The 21615-nt window shown below is 36.7% G+C and overlaps 2 protein-coding genes and 1 long non-coding RNA gene across 3 annotated transcripts; 2 read left to right on the top strand and 1 right to left on the bottom strand.

Annotated features, from left to right (window-relative positions):
- Window positions 1-352: 352 nt before the first annotated feature.
- Window positions 353-3679, bottom strand: LOC135211808 (uncharacterized). Its single transcript, XM_064245018.1, has 3 exons — window positions 3382-3679; window positions 2984-3162; window positions 353-487 (listed from the first exon to the last, which is right to left on the bottom strand). Exons 1-3 carry the CDS (start codon window positions 3677-3679, stop codon window positions 353-355), a joined length of 612 nt encoding a protein of 203 aa, XP_064101088.1.
- A 1677-nt stretch (window positions 3680-5356) lies between these two features.
- On the top strand, window positions 5357-6452 carry LOC135211877 (uncharacterized). The gene is made up of 3 exons (XR_010313766.1): window positions 5357-5470; window positions 5957-6057; window positions 6176-6452. It is a non-coding gene; the product is annotated as an uncharacterized LOC135211877 (long non-coding RNA).
- An 899-nt stretch (window positions 6453-7351) lies between these two features.
- LOC135211876 (aldo-keto reductase family 1 member A1-like) lies at window positions 7352-18100 on the top strand. Its single transcript, XM_064245095.1, has 9 exons — window positions 7352-7434; window positions 9652-9819; window positions 10317-10434; window positions 10570-10670; window positions 10995-11067; window positions 11161-11299; window positions 13402-13567; window positions 15258-15358; window positions 17785-18100. Exons 1-9 carry the CDS (start codon window positions 7405-7407, stop codon window positions 17825-17827), a joined length of 939 nt encoding a protein of 312 aa, XP_064101165.1. The 5' UTR covers window positions 7352-7404; the 3' UTR covers window positions 17828-18100.
- The last annotated feature ends 3515 nt before the right edge of the window (window positions 18101-21615 follow it).

The following is a 21615-nucleotide window of genomic DNA, read 5'->3' as shown; positions in this document are numbered from 1 at the left end:
TTCCGTATAGTTTTTGTTGTGTCAAAATAAATTGGTGTTTATTAGTTTTCTATAATGTTACCAATATCTTTCAAGATTGTGATTTTCAATCATCAAACGTTTTCTTCGTTTCAGTCAACACCGGCAGAGATTAAACTGACGATCAACACGGCGTTGGAATGCGGATACCGCCATATCGACACCGCTTACCTCTACCAGAACGAACGAGAAATTGGCGAAAGTGGCTGGACAGCGGATGGATTAAACGAGAGGAACTCTTCATCACCACTAAAGTAAGTGCGTTGGAATACAAACGGAAGACAATAAAATGGTGCTCAGATTTTAAATTGTAATATAAAAGGACAATCGGTCATCATGCATCATTGGCTCCTGCAGGGGATTGCTTTCTTCTTCTTGTTTGTTTTATTTGGGGTAGTGAAGCTCTACCCTCTTCTCTTATTCGGTTCTGGACAAGATAGTGGCACTGGGTTACCCGTACCATAGTCCTCTGCAATTAAAAATAAACTATTAAATGAAATCTTTGAATATAAAGTGTGAAACTAATTTAAATATATTATCAAACCACATTTTGCGACTAAAAAAATCTCACATTTATATTGAATAATTATCTTTCAAAAGCAAATTATTGAAGTCATTCATGTGATTTACCTCTTCAACGCTTATTTAGACTGTCAACCCAATACTGCTTATTTTCGCTTACTTGGGGAGTAAGCCTACAAACTACTATGTTGTTGTTCTTGTTGGGGGAGGGGTGGGGGGGCGTAGGAAAGCCTAAAAGGTCTGTAAAGGGCGTTTCGCGTTGAGTTAAAGGTGCAGGAATTTTAAGATAGAATATTTATGATATATTTATTAGAATGAAAAGGTAAAATATAAAAAATATGCATGTTAAACAGTGCAGAAAAATTATTTCTAATAAAATATAGCGTATTTATTTAAATTTTCGTTGGTGAAACAACGCTCTATTTGACTGTAGATTTTAGCAGCACCCCAAGTAAGCTGGAGGTTGGGCCACGCCTTGTGTTCCAGCTGAAATCACAGCAACAAAGGTCTTGGCCACCTGTTAAATAATAACAATGCAAATAAATAAATAAAAATTCCACAAAGTAGAGTTCCCATCAATGAGAGGTATAAATATAGGAAAACGAATGTGTGAAAATTAAGGAGCTGAAAATATACAAAAAATGAATATTATGTTGCCTACAGTTGCCGCTTCACGCCAATCGAGCAGAGGACGTCGCTAGGTTCTTGGACAAGTCGCTGGAACGCCTCAAATTGGACTACGTCGACCTCTATCTGATTCACAATCCGGTAGGAGTGAAGGGTAAGACGAAACATTACGGTTTCTCTCGTCTGTTATTCAGTTCTTTCATTTATTTGTTTGCCTGTTCCATTGACATTGATTTCCTATAGTTTACTGTTATTTGTTTACATCCTTCGTAAAGGAAAGACGACGATGATTTCTGGCCTCTGGATGAAGAGGGTACGTCACTTTGGATCTCGACACCGACTTGGAGTCGGTTTACAAAGGCATGGAGAAGTTGGTAGGTGGAATCATCCTTAATGATCTTTGCGAATAATGCCTATAGTAGATTCAAACCACCCGTGCATCTGATGTCTAGGCCAGTCCCTTACGACGCTCCTGATTGGACCGTTTGATAAGCCAATTGCAGGGGGGCTGGAAATTCTCAGTCTCTCGCGAGAGTTCACAGGCAGGATGTAGTTCCACCTCCTGAGGTGTCTTTCAAAAGTATCCCTCAGGAGAGGTGGAACATACATTCTGCCTAACGCAGGGCCGTTTCTAGTTCGTTAGGCGCCCCAGGCAAGAACTCGTTATGGCGCCCCCCTTCCCTCCAGGCTGGAAATAATAACATAAACAATTTTGAACACAACTAGCATCTCAAGTTCCACAACAAAACAACATACTTTATTAATAAATCATCTTCACGTATATGTATACACAACAAGGAAAAGTATAGACTCAAAAGTATACAAACTATTTTTGTAAATTTTAATGGATAACACCATTATGCATTTTTATTGCAAATCTTACCTAAGATAAATTGAAAAAGGTAATCTTGCCAATCTAAAACCATAGAACTCAATGCATATATGTTGAGGGCTATGCTAAAACTATATATACAAGTTTTCTTCACTGATTTTTCATATTTAAAACCTGACTCTTCTTGACTTTCTTGCAGCAAAATCATCTATAGTGTCATCATACGAAAATCTGGTTTGGATATTTCTCTATTAATACTAATTATTGCCAGCCCATTTAGGCGCTCCTGTGACATAGTAGACCTTAAATATGTTTTAATGAGCTTAAGTTTAGGGAAGCTTCTCTCTGCAGATGCCACAGTCACAGGTGTAGTGACAGCAATTCTTAATGCCACCCACATGTTTGGATAGATCTCTTTCAGGCTTTTCTCCTCCAGAAAAACAAGAAGGTCTAATGTGTCATATTTTGTTTTGGCCATTGTTTTGGAAATGACTGCATCTCTACAATCAGTTCATCATAATTTAAATCAGAATGATCCCCAGATGTCAGTGAAATACACAAATCTTTTGCCTGCTTTTCTAGCTCACTAGATGTCAGGTCGAGAAGTTTATGAGAACACTGAATTTCTGTTTGCAACATCACTCCTCATTCCAGTTCTCTCTCTCAGAGATTCAATGGCCATATCCACAACTACATTGAAAAATGAAAACTCCATTTTTTTCAAGGCATCGGTAATAGTTCATCAGGGGCCTCATAGAAAACTGCCTTTTAGTAGTTCTGAGTCTTTCTGCTTTAGAGCAGCTTCCACATTCATCTCCTCACATATCTCTTTGGCAGATGTCTGGGCATCAGCAAACCCAGTGTCTCTGTAGCTAACAAGGGAGGTTTCAGCCTTCTTGAGAATGTCAACAGCTACATCCAGATGCATGCATTGTGATTGCAGAAGTTTATTCACAGTTTGAACTTTTCTAAGGATATTCATACCACACCACCATTACAAATAGAGAACCGGTATGATCCCACCTCTTCTGCTAAAGCTTGTGCTTCGATTTTAATAGCTGGTTCTGCAGTGCTTGCTCTCACCTCTAAAAGAGCATCTCTCACTTTTGCAGCCTGGAATCTTACAACCTCAACACTATTGATTCGACTCTCCCACCGTGTGTCTGCCCAGGATTTCAAAGTTGTGTCCACATGTTTTTTTTAGGGTCGACCACCTTTGAGTGAAGGTAGAAAAGAGATTAAATAATTTTTGCAGGTAGCCAAAGTAGCTATTATCACAGATAATTGCTCCTTGTGACTTAAATCTGGAGTGCAATCTAAAATAATTGAAAAGTATTTGGATTGTCTAATTTCGGTCACCATGCACTCCACAACCCTCTTACTGATGCAGTCAATAAACTCATTTTGAATAATATTGCCTAGGTAGGATGTATGACTGGCACCTCCTTGCACCTTCGCAATATGTTCTTTGAGAACAGGGTCAAACTGAGCCATGAGTTCAACTTCTTTCAGAAAGTTCCCATTATTGGGCTGGTAAAGTGTGTATGAGAGGAAGATTTCGTTCTGCCAGAACCTGGTAAGTACCTCTCGCCACCTACGTCGTTCATTGTTTATTAGTGCCAGCTCAACTTTGTCAATTGTTTGCCCTTTTTCAATATGACTCTCCAGTTTTCTTTCCATGACCCCATATTTTATTTTTTTGTATGTTCTGGACTGTTCTCATGCATTTTGAGTGAGTCACTGCAGTTTTTCCAGTCATTAAAGCCATCTCTGCTTTGTTTAAATGTTTTCTGGGAAAAGAGTTTGCAACAAAAACAGTATAAACTATCTTTTTTCTTGTTTGCTGCACCTGACAACTTGGACTGCCTCTTCATGATTGATAAAAGCTTGAATGCTTGACAGCTGTGTTGACAACTTAAGAAGACTTAAAAAAAGGAGTAGAGATTGGAGTAAACACAATGCTTAGAACTTAACTAAGCTGTCTTAGTTTTAAAACTCCTTGATACTGACGACATCTACCTATCCATTGTTGCCAACTTTTCCGAAACATTAAACACCGTTGCATCAATTATTAATACTTCCATTATTCATTTATTTTCGCGTTTACACTTGATTTTTATATTTGCATTATTCACGTAAAAATAATACTTATCTCATTTATTTATATATTATTTTGGATGGCAATTTGGCGCCCCCCAAGCAAATGGCACCCCAGGCGACCGCCTGTGTCTAAGTGAACTCTCAAGAAAGAGCCCGAGCGTTTCCAGCCCTGTGACTGGTTTATCAACAGCCAATGAGAAGTGTCGTTAGGGACTGGCCTAGACAATCAAATGGTACGGTTGATGTGAATCGACTATAGTAGAGGCTTCTTTATTGCTATACTTTACTTCATCTTGCTATCTACCCTCTAACCTAACAATTGCTTCATGGTGCGGCTTTCAAACCTTTCTGCTCAGTTTCTCTTTCAGCGCTGATTAACCTCAGCTCTCGGAGTTAGGCCATTGGCCTAAATGGAATATTCCTGTAAGGGATTTGCAATACTGTTTTTATTTCATGTTATTTGATTTTTGTTTCCTATTTTTTTTTCATAATATTAAAAATCATACTGACCTTTATAGACCAACTTCAAAGTAATGCTGGTTTATTTTATAATAATAATAGCCTCTGGGTTTTAACTTCAAACCAATGTCTTTATTTAATAATATAACGACAATAATAGCATCATATAGCCGTAATAATCATGACTTCATTAGAGAAGCGTAAAAAGATCAATGACTTATCTTTAATTATCCGGCAGTTACTTATTCCTGGTAATGATTCCAGGCTGATTCTGGAAAGGCGAAGGCAGTAGGAATCTCCAACTTCAACAGCAAGCAAATTGAAAGAATCATGAAAGGTAAGTTTTTTTTCTCTCTCTCTCTCTTTAGGGAAAGATATTTGCATATATTTGTGGGAAATCTGTTATGCATTTACGAGGTGATTCTCCTCTCTCTCTCTCTGATTGACTATTCCCGTCCATCTAATCTATTCCAGTGTGTCGTATCAAGCCAGCAAATCTCCAGGTGGAGCTGCATGCATTCCACCAGCAGAAGAAGCTGAGGAAAATATGCTCCAAGTACGGAATCCCCGTTTGTGCCTACGCTCCCATCGGCGCTCCCTATAAGGCTCAGGAGTAAGTACTACTACTCTCTCTCTCTCTGTGCATGACGTAGTTAAAGCCCAAATATACTCCATAAACTGACAAAGAATGTTCGTGAACGCAACTCTAAGAAAACCTGTTCAACTTCTCTTATTTTGAACCTCAGGCGGAAAGACGGCTCTCCCATATTATTGGAACACCCGACGGTTGGCTCATCGCGAAGCGTCTCGGTAAGACTCCGGCAACAGGTCCTCATCCGGTTTCTGATCCAGCTGGAAATCGTTGTGATTCCCAAATCGACGAAGCCAGAAAGAATTCGACAGAATTTCCAGGTAATGAAGAGAATTATCTCTGTTGTCAAGATCATTAGGTACAGAAGGCCTGGTGGTAGGATTTGAAAACACTATCTTAATGGATGTGTCATTTAAAGTTTTGAAATCTATGATTTCTAAACTCTTGCAATTACGTGTTCGTTCTGTTGCTAAAGTTGCACTCCTTTACTAAAGTACACTTATTAAAAATGTTAACTGTGTCCTTAACTGCTCTAGACAATTGAATAGTTTCTAAATATCAATTTAGTTAAAATTATCAATTGACTTTTAGGTTATTTTCACAGGGAATTTTAAAAAAGCTCTGAAACTTTAATCCTACCAGTAAGGGAAGCGTTGCAATATCTAAATAAGTATGTACTATATAGACCTTATTATCTCGAAAGAGAAAACAACAAATTCTCAAGATAAATATATTCAGAAAAGCAATTCCCTCTAGAATCAGCTTATTATTCGCGATTTATTTATTTATTTATTTTTCATTTCTAGGTGTTCGACTTCAAGTTGAGTCCGGAAGACATGTCCGCTCTAGACTCTCTGGACAAAGGCGAAAGTGGACGCATATTCATCTTCGAGGATGTGCTTAAAGGGTAACGTTAATCTCTCTCTCTCTCTCTTTGATTGAATATACATCAAAAACATCTATTATTTATTATCAACCAAAAAGTCCAAAAACTAAAGTAGCTCCTTTTTTTTCCCGCATTTCAGGATATCGAAACACCCGGAATATACTTTCCACATCCCCGTGTGAAAGAAGAGGAACGCCAGAAGGAAGGAACAGTGAGAGCAAGGGGAGCAGTTCCAAAGGCAAAATCCCTCCTCCTCTCCCCTACTACTGTTTTCGTTGCTCAGTTATAAAAAGGAGGAATAAAACAGGCAAGGGAGCCGTTTCAAGAGCATATCCCGCCTACTACTACTATCAGTTGTGACGTAACTAAATGTTCAATGGTTCTTAAGGGTTTGAAATAAATGGTCGTGGGTTTAATTAGTTTAAATGTACCCTGTAAGCAATTTGCAATGCCGATTCCCGTAACCTTTCTTCCTCTACGAAGCTGAAAGCACCACCTTTCTCGCTTTCATTTTCCTTTCTCTAGATTTCTACTGGTCTGGGCCACAAAAGGAGATTTTGTCGACTGTCCCCCTGGCCTTCAGACCTGAAAAAAATTGGTCATCAAAAAATAAAAGAATTTCAATTGAACAAATCAACTTTCCAGGATTATATATTCTGACAAAATTAGAACAGGACTTCTTTGCAGGACATTGCTTGCAGTGTGCCTCCAGTAACGCACTGTAGAGAATGTACATACAAGTGTGTCAGAGGATATGTAGCTACAGCAACACTAGAATCTAGCAGACATTATTTTGAGAGGGCTAGCGCGTCTATGTGGAAGACTGAGGTTGCATATGTATGTCTAGCACAGAATATTATATACATACCTATAACCACTAACAGAAAAATGGCAAAATACGCCAATCGATAGATTACGTTGTGCGAAAACACAAACTCTTAAACAAAAGCACAAAATGCTTCAAAACACGACAAACTGATTCTGCTGCTTGGCCCGTAACAAACGTAATGTCACCGGAACCTCGTTCTCAGAATTTGATTATCGTGGGGTTTCTCCGTGACGTAACGGCTAATTTCAAAGTATGTCTCTTGCATAATCTAGTATTTCTCCCATCGCTCTGCCAGGGCTTGTTTCACGAAATTTAAGCCTGGCTGCTCACTGTCCTGCTCAGTCAGTGACGGTTACGGACCTGACGCCACTTTAGTGCAAAAAACATTCTACTTGTGCTTTTCGACATTCGACGGCACACTACCTCCAAGTTTACGTACTATAAAATATTTCGTTTGAAGGCCTGAGGCTCATCCTGCCGGGCTCTGTTTCAGAGATGCTCAAACCGTTCCCACTGTAGACCTACCAAATGGCAAGGAGATGCCGATCATTGGTATTGGTACTTACAAGGTAAGTGTCTGGAAAATACTTTGATTGTATATAATATTTTCTATCGGGAGTGATGGGATGAAAATATCCAGATACTTGTCCATACATACCTAGCAAGAGATAAAACGACAATATGGTAAGAATAATTATTGCAACGACTGTTAATCATAGTGATACGGTTCAATATAAAAGACAATACACGAGTAACGTTAAAATCAAAATGATCGTATCTGTAATAGCCGTCATTATGTATTTTATTATCGAACCACGAAGAAAGTTGAGTGGAAACGCCCAATAGTGGTTGTCGGTTTGAATTAAGCCAAGGTCTAGGTAGACCAAAGAGGTTACAATTACCTCCTTACTTTAGACCTCTGGACCGTGGATTAAGCTGGCATATTAGAAAGGTGTAAGAGGACATGGGAAGTCTGGTATGGACCTCCGGACTCTCCAACAAACCAATACCTCAAATTGTAATGCCTGGCTGTTACAATCTTCGTAGTGTAGGTAATCGAACGTCTGGCAGACGAGAGATCCTGCCGGATGTAATAAAATATCTGATAAACGATATCTACCCTTTAATTCCTGAAGTGATAAGGCTACGTCCATTTCGTGTCTCGTTTACATGTAGGAAATGAATGATTTATTAATCATCATCAGGATTATAATTAATGCTATTTGGTAAACGTAAAAGAGGCCGCACGATTTGTTTAACAACGAAAAACGGGCAAAAACAGTAGATTTCTTTGGTGGCATGCATAAAAAACACAACGAAAGAAACCCACACAATATTTCAGCTATGGTTACTTCTCGTTACACGATTTCCTCCAAGTACTATAACATCTAAAACCCACTACAATTATAGAGGACCACAGTAGGAACCGGGATTTTTTGGGTGTGTAAAGAAAAATCAATATTAAGGCCCCTGAAAGCTATAACCTAAAGAATCCTGCCAAACCTAACCTTGGGAGCAGTTTCTATCCTTTACCAACCGCTATATTATAAAAGTCTGTTGGTCTCAGATCAAGCTTACCTTACACTAAGGGATGGTAAAGATGAGCCTTTGCTTGAAGGAGAACGTGAAGCCCCTGCTCAGGTTCCTTAATGTGTAATCTGACGAAACGTGCCTTCCCCCTGTCATATTTCGGCACTAAATCGACGAGATTTGATAATACTTCAGAGGCATTCCTATTTCCCTCTGTCCAACTTCCAGTCGTCAGGCTCAACACTTTTGTTGTTGTTGCTCGCAAACTTATTCCTACAGGAAGTAGACTCTCCGCCCCTGAACACTCGAATATCAGGAACCATGCAAAAATCTGCAAAACACAACTCGAAAGAGACGATTTTTGCATCATAGGGCAAACACCAAACCCCCAAGAACTACCCATTTTAGCGTCGTTGCTCATCAAGCAGCTGGTTCCCCAGTTGAATACCCAAACCAAAACCTCCTCCATCCAACTGTACCTTAGTTAACGTGTCTCCTGTCATTCAGTCTTCCTTTCTCTTAAGGTTGGTCGGCAGTCTCAGTAAATATATATATTTTTTAATGTATATTTTAAAAAAATTTTAGTCTTCTTAGTTTTTTTTATTTAGTAAATTTAAGATTGTTTTATAAGTTCATCATATTAACTAATTGACAGATTCCCAGATGAGTAATAAATGTTATTACGAACGTCGGAATTAAGAAATATGTAGATTGGTCCTGTTTCCTTGAGTCAAACAACGCCTGATTTGATGCATCCCCTGGTCTTCACCTGCCTGCACCTTGGTTGTAATATATATATATATATTATATATATATATATATATATATATATATATAGAACAACCTTTCACGTCCATATCTACCAAAAACCCGGCACAAAATGTATTGTTCCGCTCGAAAATCTTTCGAAAATAGGCGCCATTGAGAAAAATTCGTTGCGTGTCAAAAAAAAAAAAAAAAGGAACTGTGATTGGTCACTGAGGAGTGAGAGATGTGTATTTCTGGTGATAGAAGTTCACTCTCGACGTGGTTCGGAAGTCACGTAAAGCCGTTGGTCCCGTTGCTGAATAACCACAGGTTCCATGCAACGTAAAAGCACCATACAAACACCCGTAGAGAAATATCATCCACTATAAAATCTACATTTCTGGTCCGACTTTGGTTCAATTCAGTCTCGTAGTTTCGCCGTTTATATCGAATACAACACACTTAGTGTGACTGTCGGCTTTATATTCAAGATTAATTTTTTTTTTCAGTCACAACCGGAAGAGATTAAAACGGTTGTCAACACGGCGTTGGAATGCGGCTACCGCCATATCGACACCGCTTACCTCTACCAGAACGAAGGGTCGATTGGCGAAGTCCTGAAGGAGTGGCTGGACAGCGGAAGGATTCAACGAGAGGAACTCTTCGTCACCACTAAAGTAAGGATGTTCGGGTTCAGATGACTTTAAAAGGCCCGGATTTGAATCGGTCATGAAAATCGTTAATATAGGGACGTTAGTACTAGACCGATGTAATTTGATTAAGAAAAATTAATATTTCTGTAATGTTATATAAAATATGCTGCTTAGCTATTTATTTTATTTTTTTGATGATCAGCAACTATGAAGTCAATCTTAGTATTTATCACAGGATAGATAGTACTAATTTTTCAAAAGCTGTTATAATTGCAAATGGTTTATTTGTTTTACTCCGATGAAATAATTAAACGAAATGGTCAGATTTAACCTACAATTTCCCTCCTCAGCCTAATAACGTTGACTGATTAATTTATTCAGCTGGCGTTACAACGTCAAGTCGAATTCAGTAACGTATTATTCCATTTGACTAATCGGCAAGGTAATGATAAAAGCTTATGCGAAGTATAAAGCCACCAATAAATATAAAGTAAAGAATTATTTAATCTCATTATTTTCAGTTGCCATTTATCGCCAATCGAGCGGAGGACGTCGCTAGGTTTCTGGACAAGTCGCTGGAACGACTTAACTTGGACTACGTCGATCTGTATCTGATTCACAACCCGGTAGGACTAATAGGTAATACGACGAAACATTATCCTATTTCTCACTTTTGTTATTACGTTCTCTCGTTTATCATATTGCTCGTTACAGTAACACTTATTTTCTCTCGTTCTTTCTTTATCTATTTATTTAATTTACATCTGCATAAAGGGAAACACGACGACGATGTCTGGCCTGTGGATGAAGATGGCAACGTCATAATGGATCTCGACACCGACTTGGAGTCACTTTACAAAGGCATGGAGAAGCTGGTAGGTGGCTTCGTCCTTCATGAACTCTTGGAAAATAATGACTGCGGAAGATACTATATTACTATTACGGTCTTCGCAACATTACATTGATCTTGTGACATAATATCATCGTTGTTTTTATTATGATAAAACTTTGATCTTTTTTTATTTTTTTACGTATCTTCATTTAATTGTGTTTATTTTTTCCTTGATGTTTTCAGCTTTTGTTACGTTGTGGCATTCTGTTCTGTAGCTTAGCGTATTAACGGCCCGATTGGGTTTGTTCCATAATATAACAGTGTAGGCCTATACCTACCTTTAGAATGATAATAATAATGATTCCAGGCTGATTCTGGAAAGGCGAAGGCAATTGGAATCTCCAACTTCAACAGCAAGCAGATTGAAAGAATCATGAAGGGTAAGTCTCTCTCTCTCTCTCAAGACATTTGCGAGGTGATTCTCTCTCTCTCTCTCTTTCTCTGACTGACTGATCCCGTCTGTCTTATTCCAGTGTGTCGAATCAACCCTGCAAATCTCCAGGTGGAGTTGCACGCATACCATCAGCAGAAGGCGCTGAGGGAGGTGTGCTCGAAGTATGGAATCCCTGTTTGTGCCTATGGTCCCATAGGCGCTCCCTACAAGGCTCAGGGGTAAGGACTCTCTCTCTCTCTCTCTCGTAAGACATTTGTATATTAGTGTGAACTCTGTTATGCAATTAGGTATGTCTGATGGTTGGAGTGCGGTTGATCAACGTACTAAGTTGCAGCCCTCTAGCCTCAGTAGTTTTTGGAAAACTAAGAATATTTATAAAGTTTCCTTTCTTTTCATTATTTTGTTTTGAGGTTCATCCTCCGTTTCATGTAGTACTATAGCTGGTTCACTTAAGGTAGATTCTTGGATGAGCCAAATGCTTACGAGAAGTTTGTTTGGAGGCCAAGAATCTACCTTAAGTGAACCAGTTATAATTATCGAGGTGATTTGAAGTTTTGTTTTGAAGAGGACCTAAATTATAGTGGCTGGAAACGAAGGTCCTCTGCATCTATTATAGAAGGTATAGTACTACCTACCAGTAAGTGTTGGACATGCGTGCTTGCTTGTAAGTTGGTTTGACGTACTTTCGTTGGGTGTTGCGTATGATTGAATAAAACGTGCATGGGGGATCATCCCCCAAAATCCACGTATACTTGTTCAATTATATATATATATATAATATATATATATATATATATATATATATATATATATCACAAAATCCACGTAAGACAATGAGTGAAACCCGGGACATTGAACAAGTATACGTTCGTTGTTTATGCTACATTTTCAAGTTCACTACGAAAGAACTTATTCAAAGTCCCGGTTTTCACTCACCTTCTTACGTGGATTTGGGGGATGACCCCCATGAGAAGATACGAACATAATGTGGCGGGATCACAAGCTTAAAAAGCAAGTGGCAAATCCCCCCCACATAATCTTAACCAATCCAGCTGCCAAACTCACCCTCTGTCACACTTTCCTCTTTACACAACAAAATACACGCAGAACAATTGACCTATAGCTAAAAAAAAAAAACAAAAAAAAAAAAACAAAAAAAAAAAAAAAAAAAAAAAAAAAAAAAAAACGTACTTCCAACCACTCCAGGCTATCCTGTGCTGTCTGCTAACAACAACAAGACAAAAACCAAGAACCACAACCAAAGACCCAAAACCCCACAACTCTAACAACAACCAAAGACCAAAACCCACAACAAAACAGCACCCAAGAACCACAACAACAACCAAGGAACACAACCCCAACTCGACAACACAGCAAACAAACAAGACCACTGCACAAACAATTAAAAAAAAAAAAAAACACACACACACACAAAGGCAACACACATACCCACTAACAACACCAAACTTAACAATTACTAACAACAACCCTCAACTAGCTATAACAATCACATACAACCCTCAGGAACTCGCACATAGTAACTCAACAAAAACCTCATAGCACAACAAACTCTTAAGCAACAATATCAAACTAAACAAAACAAACAACAAATCAATAACATAACTCAACTGACTTTCAATTCCATCAAGACTAACACTCTCGACGTGGTTCGGAAGTCACGTAAAGCCGTTGGTCCCGTTGCTGAATAACCACTGGTTCCATGCAACGTAAAAACACCATACAAACAAACAAACAAAACTAACCAAAAACACAGAACTCCAACAACTAACAGGACCAGAACTCACCAACAGCCAATACAGTCGTTAACGATCCATACAGCAATTACACCCTCTCTCACACACACACACACAAGCGCCTCAGCGGCGTGGTTGGTATGGTATTAGCGTCCCACCTCGGTGGTCGCGAGTTCGATTCTCGACTATTCCATTGAGGAGTGAGAGATGTGTATTTCTGGTGATAGAAGTTCACTTTCGACGTGGTTCGGGTGGTTCGGAAGTCACGTAAAGCCGTTGGTCCCGTTGCTGAATAACCACTGGTTCCATGCAACGTAAAAACACCACACACACACTCACACGTTGTCAAATGGAACTCCATAACTCATCCATAATGTTGCCAAGAGTAGTACTACGTATTTTGGATGTTATATAGACGTATATATATATATATACGTCTATATAACATCCAAAATACGTACTACTACTCTTGGCAACATGTTCGTACGTTCTCAACTTTACAGTTACGTAGAATGAAAACGCAAGTAAGGGAAAACCGTTTTCTTTATTTTTAATTTCGACCTCAGGCGGGGTGACGACTCTCCCATATTATTGGAACACCCGACGGTGGCTTCAATCGCAGAGCGTCTCGGTAAGACTCCGGCGCAGATTCTCATCCGGTTCCTGATCCAGCTGGGAATCGTCGTGATTCCCAAATCAACGAAGCCAGAGAGAATTCGACAGAATTTCCAGGTAACGAAGTGAATTATCTCTGTTGTCAAGGTCATTACAGAGGGGGACTGGTGGGCTTCGATAATGTCTGAACGTTTCAACTGTATCTTAACGGATGTGTCATTGAAAGTTTTGAAATCTATGATTTCAACTCTTGTATTTTACGTGTTCGTTCTGTTGCTAAAGCTATTATCTTTATCATGATACGTACACACTCTTAATTAAGTTCATATAATACTTTTGACTGACCTTAACTGCTCTCGAGAATTTTATGGTTTCTATATATTATTTAGTAAAATTGTTTAGTTGTACGTTGATTTCATCAGAAAATATGGAATAAATTTTTTAAAACTAGACTCTTGCCAGTAAGGAAAGCTTGGCAATATCAATATAAGTATGATATGTAGATGTATAGTTAAGAAATATAAAACCAAACTTGAAGATTTGCAAGAAACGACGGAATCTCTAAATAAATAAGAAGAGATTGACTAAAACAACGAACACTGAAGCCCATCAGTAAGCAAAGACACTAAAACAAATAAGCAATAAAAAAAGAGGGGCTGGCGTAGGCAGATGAAAGCAATTAAAAACTGCTATATAGATAATAGGGAAAGATAAAAGAAGAGAGGAACAATACCAGACATTAGAACGAAATCGCTACAAAAATCAGATCAGGATACAAATTTAGGGACACTGATATCCCTTAACAGAAAACTGGAGAATATAAACGGATAGCCCTCAAAATTAAGAGAGTTCTTAACCTGGAAAGCGACGGATGTCAAAGCTAAGTAGCGCGGCTCTGCCTCAGTTATAAAGAAGAAATGAAAGGGAGTTGGGGGAAAGTAAAGTAGAAATATTGGATTGTTAGTAATTTAGAAATATCTGTAATTTTAGGGGGTTAATTTGGCTGCAAAAAAAAGGATAATAGACATGAATTACAATAAACATTTTGAAGTAACATGAAGTAAAGTTAAACTAAATAACGAGTAAAGTAAACAATTAAGGGAATAAAGTTTTGCACCTCATAAACAGTGTATAGTGTGCGTAAATGTGTTTATGGAGTGAGCGCCTTAGGAAACAGGGGAAAACAAAATGCTTTAAATCGTTCGCACAGCCGCACTTGCTGTGACCTTCTATGACTTCTCCAGGTTGCGCAAGAACAGGTTTATTTGCAGATGGGACACCTTCATCTCAGCTGGATGCTGGGAAGGACTTTCTTGGTAGGAAAATATCCCGAGTGGGAAAGTACCGCGTCAGTGCACCTCGCGCGTTGCACTGTAGGCACGACTTTTAAGGTTTTTTGCAGCGTCTGTTCTATACCCTTAGCTGCAACCTCTCTCATTCCTTTTACTGTAGCTACGTTCATATTCTCTTTCTTCCATCTTACTTCCTATTTTTACTCTGAGTTTTGAAAGCTTTAACAGGAGGAAAACCTCGAAGTTACATTGTGAATTAATTGTTCGAAGAGGCTGAAGGAAAGTAAGCTGGAAGAAAGAGAATATGAGCGGAGGTACAGTAAAAGGAATGAAAGGGGTTGCAGCTAGGGGCAGAAGGGACGCCTTGAAGACTCTAGTAATGGCTGCAGAGGTGTTGACGCTTTGATGAATGCCGTTATTATAGCTATAATTATCGATGTTATTGTCGCGATTATTATTCAAATTAGCATTTATCTCTAGCATTTCATTCCCGTTTTTTATATATATTTTTCTAGGTGTTCGACTTCAAGCTGAGTCCGGAAGACATGTCCGCTCTAGACTCCCTAGACAAAGGCGAAAGTGGACGCATATTCATCTTCGAGGATGTGCTTAAAGGGTAAGATTCATGTCTCTCTCTCTCTCTTTGTGTGTGTGTGTGTGTGTGTGTGTTTTCAGGGTAGTACCAGGTTGGGTTGGGAAGTGGCTATCTATAGTCTTGTCACGTGTGTTTTTTATCATTTATATATATCTGAATGTTATGTATATATATATATATATATATATATATATATATATATATATATATATATATAATAAAAAGAGTATGGCCAGCAGAAACTTCAGCATTTTTCGTTAAAACTTTATTTTCATCCAACGCCTACGTTTCGGGATACAAATCCCATCTTCAAGGCTAAAAACAGAGAAGAATTAAAATTCTATACATTAAATCAGACTAAGATGAGGCACAGTAATAAATTACGCTTTGAAAAAAATTATATAGATTAATTAACAATATATCAGTGAAATTCGAATTTTATATAAAAGTAAGACTGTAACCTATTGAATAAGAGATCAACAGTAAAAAGCAAAGCCACTAAGTACAATGACACTTCAAAATAAATAAACAAACAAAACACTTAAAAACACAAACCACACGTGAACAACTAAGAAAATTGCGTTATTACTAAAAATAGGAGAAAAATATTGAATCCTAACAGGCAAAAAATTTCTGTATATGATTACAAAAGGAGAAAAAGAAAAAAAGTAAAAAAATATATATGCATATAAAGGCGGACACAAAGCAAAAAATAGCGAAACGAGAACTCACCGGTACAGAAGTATAGATAAGACTGAATAAGTATTATTTATTTTTGACAAAAGGGGAGAGGCAAATACAAAGGCGAGAAGGTAGAAAGGGCGAATGGTCTATTAAGTAATGTTCAGTTGTACAGCAGTTGAATGGTTGTTGAGGGTTGGTGACAATCGTTTAATGAAGAGGGACTCGAGAATGGGTAATGACCGGTTATCTATTGCTTAGGATAAGATTTTAAAATCATTGTACTGAATGTTATGTTTACATTTTGTTGCATGGTTGCGTATTGCAGAAAATTCTTTCTTGGATAAAGTTAATGTAATTTGGGAACCTATGTCGGTAATTCGAGTCGGCTGTTGAAAGTTCGCATCGATTGCCATCGGGGTGTCAGTCACCGAACAGGATTAACTTTATCTAAGAAAGAATTTTCTGCAATACACAACCATGCAACAAAATGTAAACATAGCATTCAGTACAATGATTTTAAAATTTTATCCCAAGCAATAGATAACCGGTCATTACCCATTCTCGAGTCCCTCTTCATTAAACGATTGTCACCAACCCTCAACAACCATTCAACTGCTGTACAACTGAACATTACTTAATAGACCATTCGCCCTTTCTACCTTCTCGCCTTTGTATTTGCCTCTCCCCTTTTGTCAAAAATAAATAATACTTATTCAGTCTTATCTATACTTCTGTACCGGTGAGTTCTCGTTTCGCTATTTTTTGCTTTGTGTCCGCCTTTATATGCATATATATTTTTTTACTTTTTTTCTTTTTCTCCTTTTGTAATCATATACAGAAATTTTTTGCCTGTTAGGATTCAATATTTTTCTCCTGTTTTTAGTAATAACGCAATTTTCTTAGTTGTTCACGTGTGTTTTGTGTTTTTAAGTGTTTGTTTATTTATGAAGTGTCATTGTACTTAGTAGCTTTGCTTTTTACTGTTGATCTCTTATTCAATTAGTTACCGTCTTACTTTTATATAAAATTCGAATTTCACTGAAATATTGTTAATTAATCTATATAATTTTTTTCAAAGCATAATTTATTACTGTGCCCCATCTTAGTCAGATTTAATGTATAGAATTTTAATTTTTCTCTGTTTTTAGCCCTGAAGATGGGATTTGTATCCCGAAACGTAGGCGTTGGATGAAAATAAAGTTTTAACGAAAAATGCAGAAGTTTCTGCTGACCATACTCTTTTTATTAAAGATACGACTTTCTAGAAGCGACAATTGTTGGATTTCTGTTTCATGGCAGGGCAAGAAAGAACACAGAATTCGTTGTTTCATATATTATGTAAACTTAACTGTATGGTAGCTTAACAGAAACTAAATATACATTGTAGATTTCAGTAAAAGGTAAACAGTAATAATTACAGTACTCAACAGTTTGAGTAAAAGGTACAATTATAATAAATACATTGTTACGTATGAATACAGTATGTAGTTATACAACTAATTACACCAAGTGTAGTTAGCAATCTCACAACAATGCCATTCATATATATATATATATATATATATATAATATATATATATATATATATATAATATACACACACACACACCACCACAATATGAGTGTGAACGTGAATGGATACGAATTCCTTTGTCCATCTAATTTTCTTTTAAATATTCGTCACTAATAATCTGCACAAACATTTATTATCAAGTAAAAACGCCCAATACTAAAGAGCCTCCTTTTTTCCCCTCGCATTTCAGGATATCGAAACACCCGGAATATACTTTCCACATCCCCGTGTGAAAGAAGAGGAACGCCAGAAGATGGAACTAGTCACTAGAGAGAGCAAGGGGGTCGTTCCATCGGCAAATCCCTCATCTTATCTCACCACCACTACTACTACTACTGTTTTCGTTGCTCAGTTATAAAATGGAGGAATAAAACAAGCAAGGGAGCCGTTTCAAAGGCATATCCCGCCCACTACTACTACTACTACTACTACTACTATCAGTTGTGACGTAACTAAATGTTCAATGGATCTTCTTAAGGGTTTGAAATAAATGGTCGTGGGTTTAATTAGTTTGAATGCATCCTGTAAGCCATTTGCAATGCTGAAAATTATGTCCTACGTTTAAGCTCGGAAATCTTTTATCTTCAAACGAATTTGTGAAGGTCCTCAATAGATAAAAGGAATTTCATCCGAATCAACTTTCCAGAATTATAATCTGTCAGAACTAGAACAGGATTTCTTTGCGGAACCTGCTGTAAAAAACACCATTAGTAATACTTACAGTGCGCCCCGTGAGGTGCACTGACGGCATTATATCTTCCTACGGAAGTTTAAACGTACGAGTCCGTCACTTTTAACAATGAACTGAGGCTGCGTGACGTCATTTCCTGTAACTGTGGGATCTGGATTAAAGTGATGAACTTTTATCTTTGTTGCCGATCATGATACTGTATTGAAACTTGAACTCAAAAGAGTTCATGATATAATGAGACTTGGGCACAAAAGACTTCATATTATAATGAAACTTGGACCTAAAAGAGTACATGATATAATGAGATTTGGACACTAAAGAGTTCGTGATATAATGAGACTTGGACACAAAAGTGTTCGTGATATAATGAGATTTGGACACAAAAGAGTTCATGATATAATGAGACTTGGACGCAAAAGTGTTCGTGATATAATGAGACTTGGACGTAAAAGAGTTCATGATATAATGAGACTTGAACTCAAAAGAGTTCATGATACAATGAACTTGGACCCAAAAGTGTACATGATATAATGAAACTTGGACCTAAAAGTGTACATAATATAATGAGACTCGGACGCAAAAATGTATATGATATAATGAGATTTGGACACAAAGGTGTACATGGTATAATGAAACTTAGACACAAAAGTGTTCATGATATGATGATGCTTGAACTCAAAGTGTACATGATAGAATGAAACTTGAACACAAAAGTGTTCATTATATAATGGAACTTAAGCAGAATAGAGTTCATTATATCATGAACACTTTTGTGTTCAAATTTCATTATACCATGGACTCTTTTGAGTTCAAGTTTCATTCTATCACAAACACTTTTGGTAATTTTTCATTATACCATGAGCTGTTTTGTGTTCATTCCATTATATCATGAACACGTGTGTTCAAGTTTCATTATATCACGAACTCTATTGAGTTTAAGATTCATTATATCACGAACTCTTTTGTGTTCAAGACTTTAATTCTAAATGTTACCAACTTTATTTATTCATTTATTGTAATAGGCACTATAACGACATTTCTTAAAACAAGGGTTGATTAAAAGACTAATTCCATTAAAGAAATTATAATGTATATTATTTCTTGTAGTGCATCCTGTGATTGGCAAAAAGTATTATTATTAGCAAACAAATCTATAATTTTTTCCTCTGTAATTTCAACGACACATTCTAGTTTGGAAGGATCTTTTTATTTCCAATGTATATTTGACCAAGTGCTTATCATACGTTGAATAATAAATATATATATTTCATTATAAAATATGGCTGCATAAGCAGAGTTAAATTTACACTATATACTCTCATTTTCTATTCTTTAATTTTTTCAAAAGTTGTGCAATAATAATAATAATAATAATGCAAACGTTTGTAGAAATAATAATAATAATAGATAATAAGATAAAATAAAATCAATAATAATAATAATAATAATAATAATAATAATAAGGCAAACGTTTGTACTAATTATACTATATTATATGATAATAATATGATAATACGTTTTTCACAATCACGGGACGCCGCTTACAGAGACGAACACGAACACACTATAAATAAATTCATAATAACTTCCTCAATGGAATTAGTCTTATTTAATTCATGTATATCGATTTTTTTTTTTACCACACCCATTAAAAAAAGAACAAGAAGATAACAAACTGTTACGTACTATAAAAAATAAATTGACAAACGAAAGCTATACAACAATATCCGTGCAGGCAATTGCCCATACGTATCTTGCATAAAGCTATTGGCTGGCGTGTCACCACCGCGTTGCCAGACGTATACACTACTTACCTGATTTCAACATTTCCCCGAAAAACAAATCGATAAAGAAATCTTTGTTTACGGCTAACTCGAGATTATATTGAAAGAGACGTTTCGAGAACGCTTAAATGAACGAGAAAGTCTCCCTCAAAACGAACTTTCAGTGCGTGAGCACGAAAGTGGAATTAAGAACGTACGTATTGGCTACTTATGGCTTAGGAGTGAGAGAGATGGTCAGCTGGCTGCCTGGCTCACAGTCGGCCAAGCCGTCGTAGAAGTAATAACTTCCTACGGGTGACTTTTAAAGATATTTTAGAGAAGTTTTTATTTGTTAATAGAAGTGAGAGACAATGTTGTGTTCTTGTGGTGTTTGCAGCCGGACAGGCGAAACGGAAAATGGGGTGTGTTTGAAACTGTCGATCTTGTGCGCCCTCTTCGACAGGCAGAGGTCTCTCGTGTCCGCAGGTAATATATACGCATCAGGGAAATGGTACCGATTATATATATATATTATATATATATATATATAATATATATATATATATATATATATATATATATATATATATATATATATATATATAGATATATATATATTATATAATTATTTAATATTATAATTATATTAATTATTTATTATTATTATTATTTATATTATAATATTAACAACCAAGGAGCAGGCAGGTAGGTGTAGACCAGGGGATACGTCAAATCAGGCGTTGTTGACGCAAGGAAACAGGCCAATCTACATATTTCTTAATTCCGACGTTTCGTAATAACACTTATTACATCTTCTGGGAATCTGTCAATTAATGAACATGATAAAATATTTAAACATCCTTAAATTTACTAAAAAAAATGTAAAAAGTAAGACTAAAATATGTTAAAATATACGATTAAAAATATATATATTTAAAAGCTGAGACCGTCGGCGGTCTCAGCTTTTAAATATATAGTTTTTATTCGTATATTTTAACAAATTTTAGTCTTCTTACGTTTTTTAATTTTTTTTAGTATATTAAAGATTCTTTTATAATTCCATCATATTCATTAATTGACAGATTCCCAGAAGATGTAATAAGTGTTATTACAAAACGTCGGAATTAAGAAATATGTAGATTGGCCGGTTTCCTTTGAATCAACACCTGATATATATATATATATATATATATATATATATATATATATATATATATATAGATTGTTAATTTGTTTATATACTTTTCATCCAATATAACGAACGTTAATTAATTGACCGGTAAGATTGGCGTGAATTAGCTGGTACAATTGCTCGGAAATAGGAAGTAGTACAAATAATTTCAGGTTGTTGTTACTAGGGAATGAGTGATCTGTTTTCTGTGCGCCACCACGGGCTCTTGCTCCAGAACAGGAACAGCCCGTGGTCAGGTCAGTAACGTGACCTCGTCGTGATTATTTCTTGCACTTCGATCTCAAGGCTTCGTAGTGACATGTGTATCCAAGGAAGCGTGAAAAATTCTAGAAGTTTTATAAATATATATGTATATATATATATATATATATATAT

Source organism: Macrobrachium nipponense, chromosome 40, assembly GCF_015104395.2.
Source record: "Macrobrachium nipponense isolate FS-2020 chromosome 40, ASM1510439v2, whole genome shotgun sequence".
NCBI classification, from domain to species: Eukaryota; Metazoa; Arthropoda; class Malacostraca; order Decapoda; family Palaemonidae; genus Macrobrachium; species Macrobrachium nipponense.
Note: the sequence above shows the minus strand (reverse complement) of the source record. Positions and strands in the feature narration are given on the sequence as shown.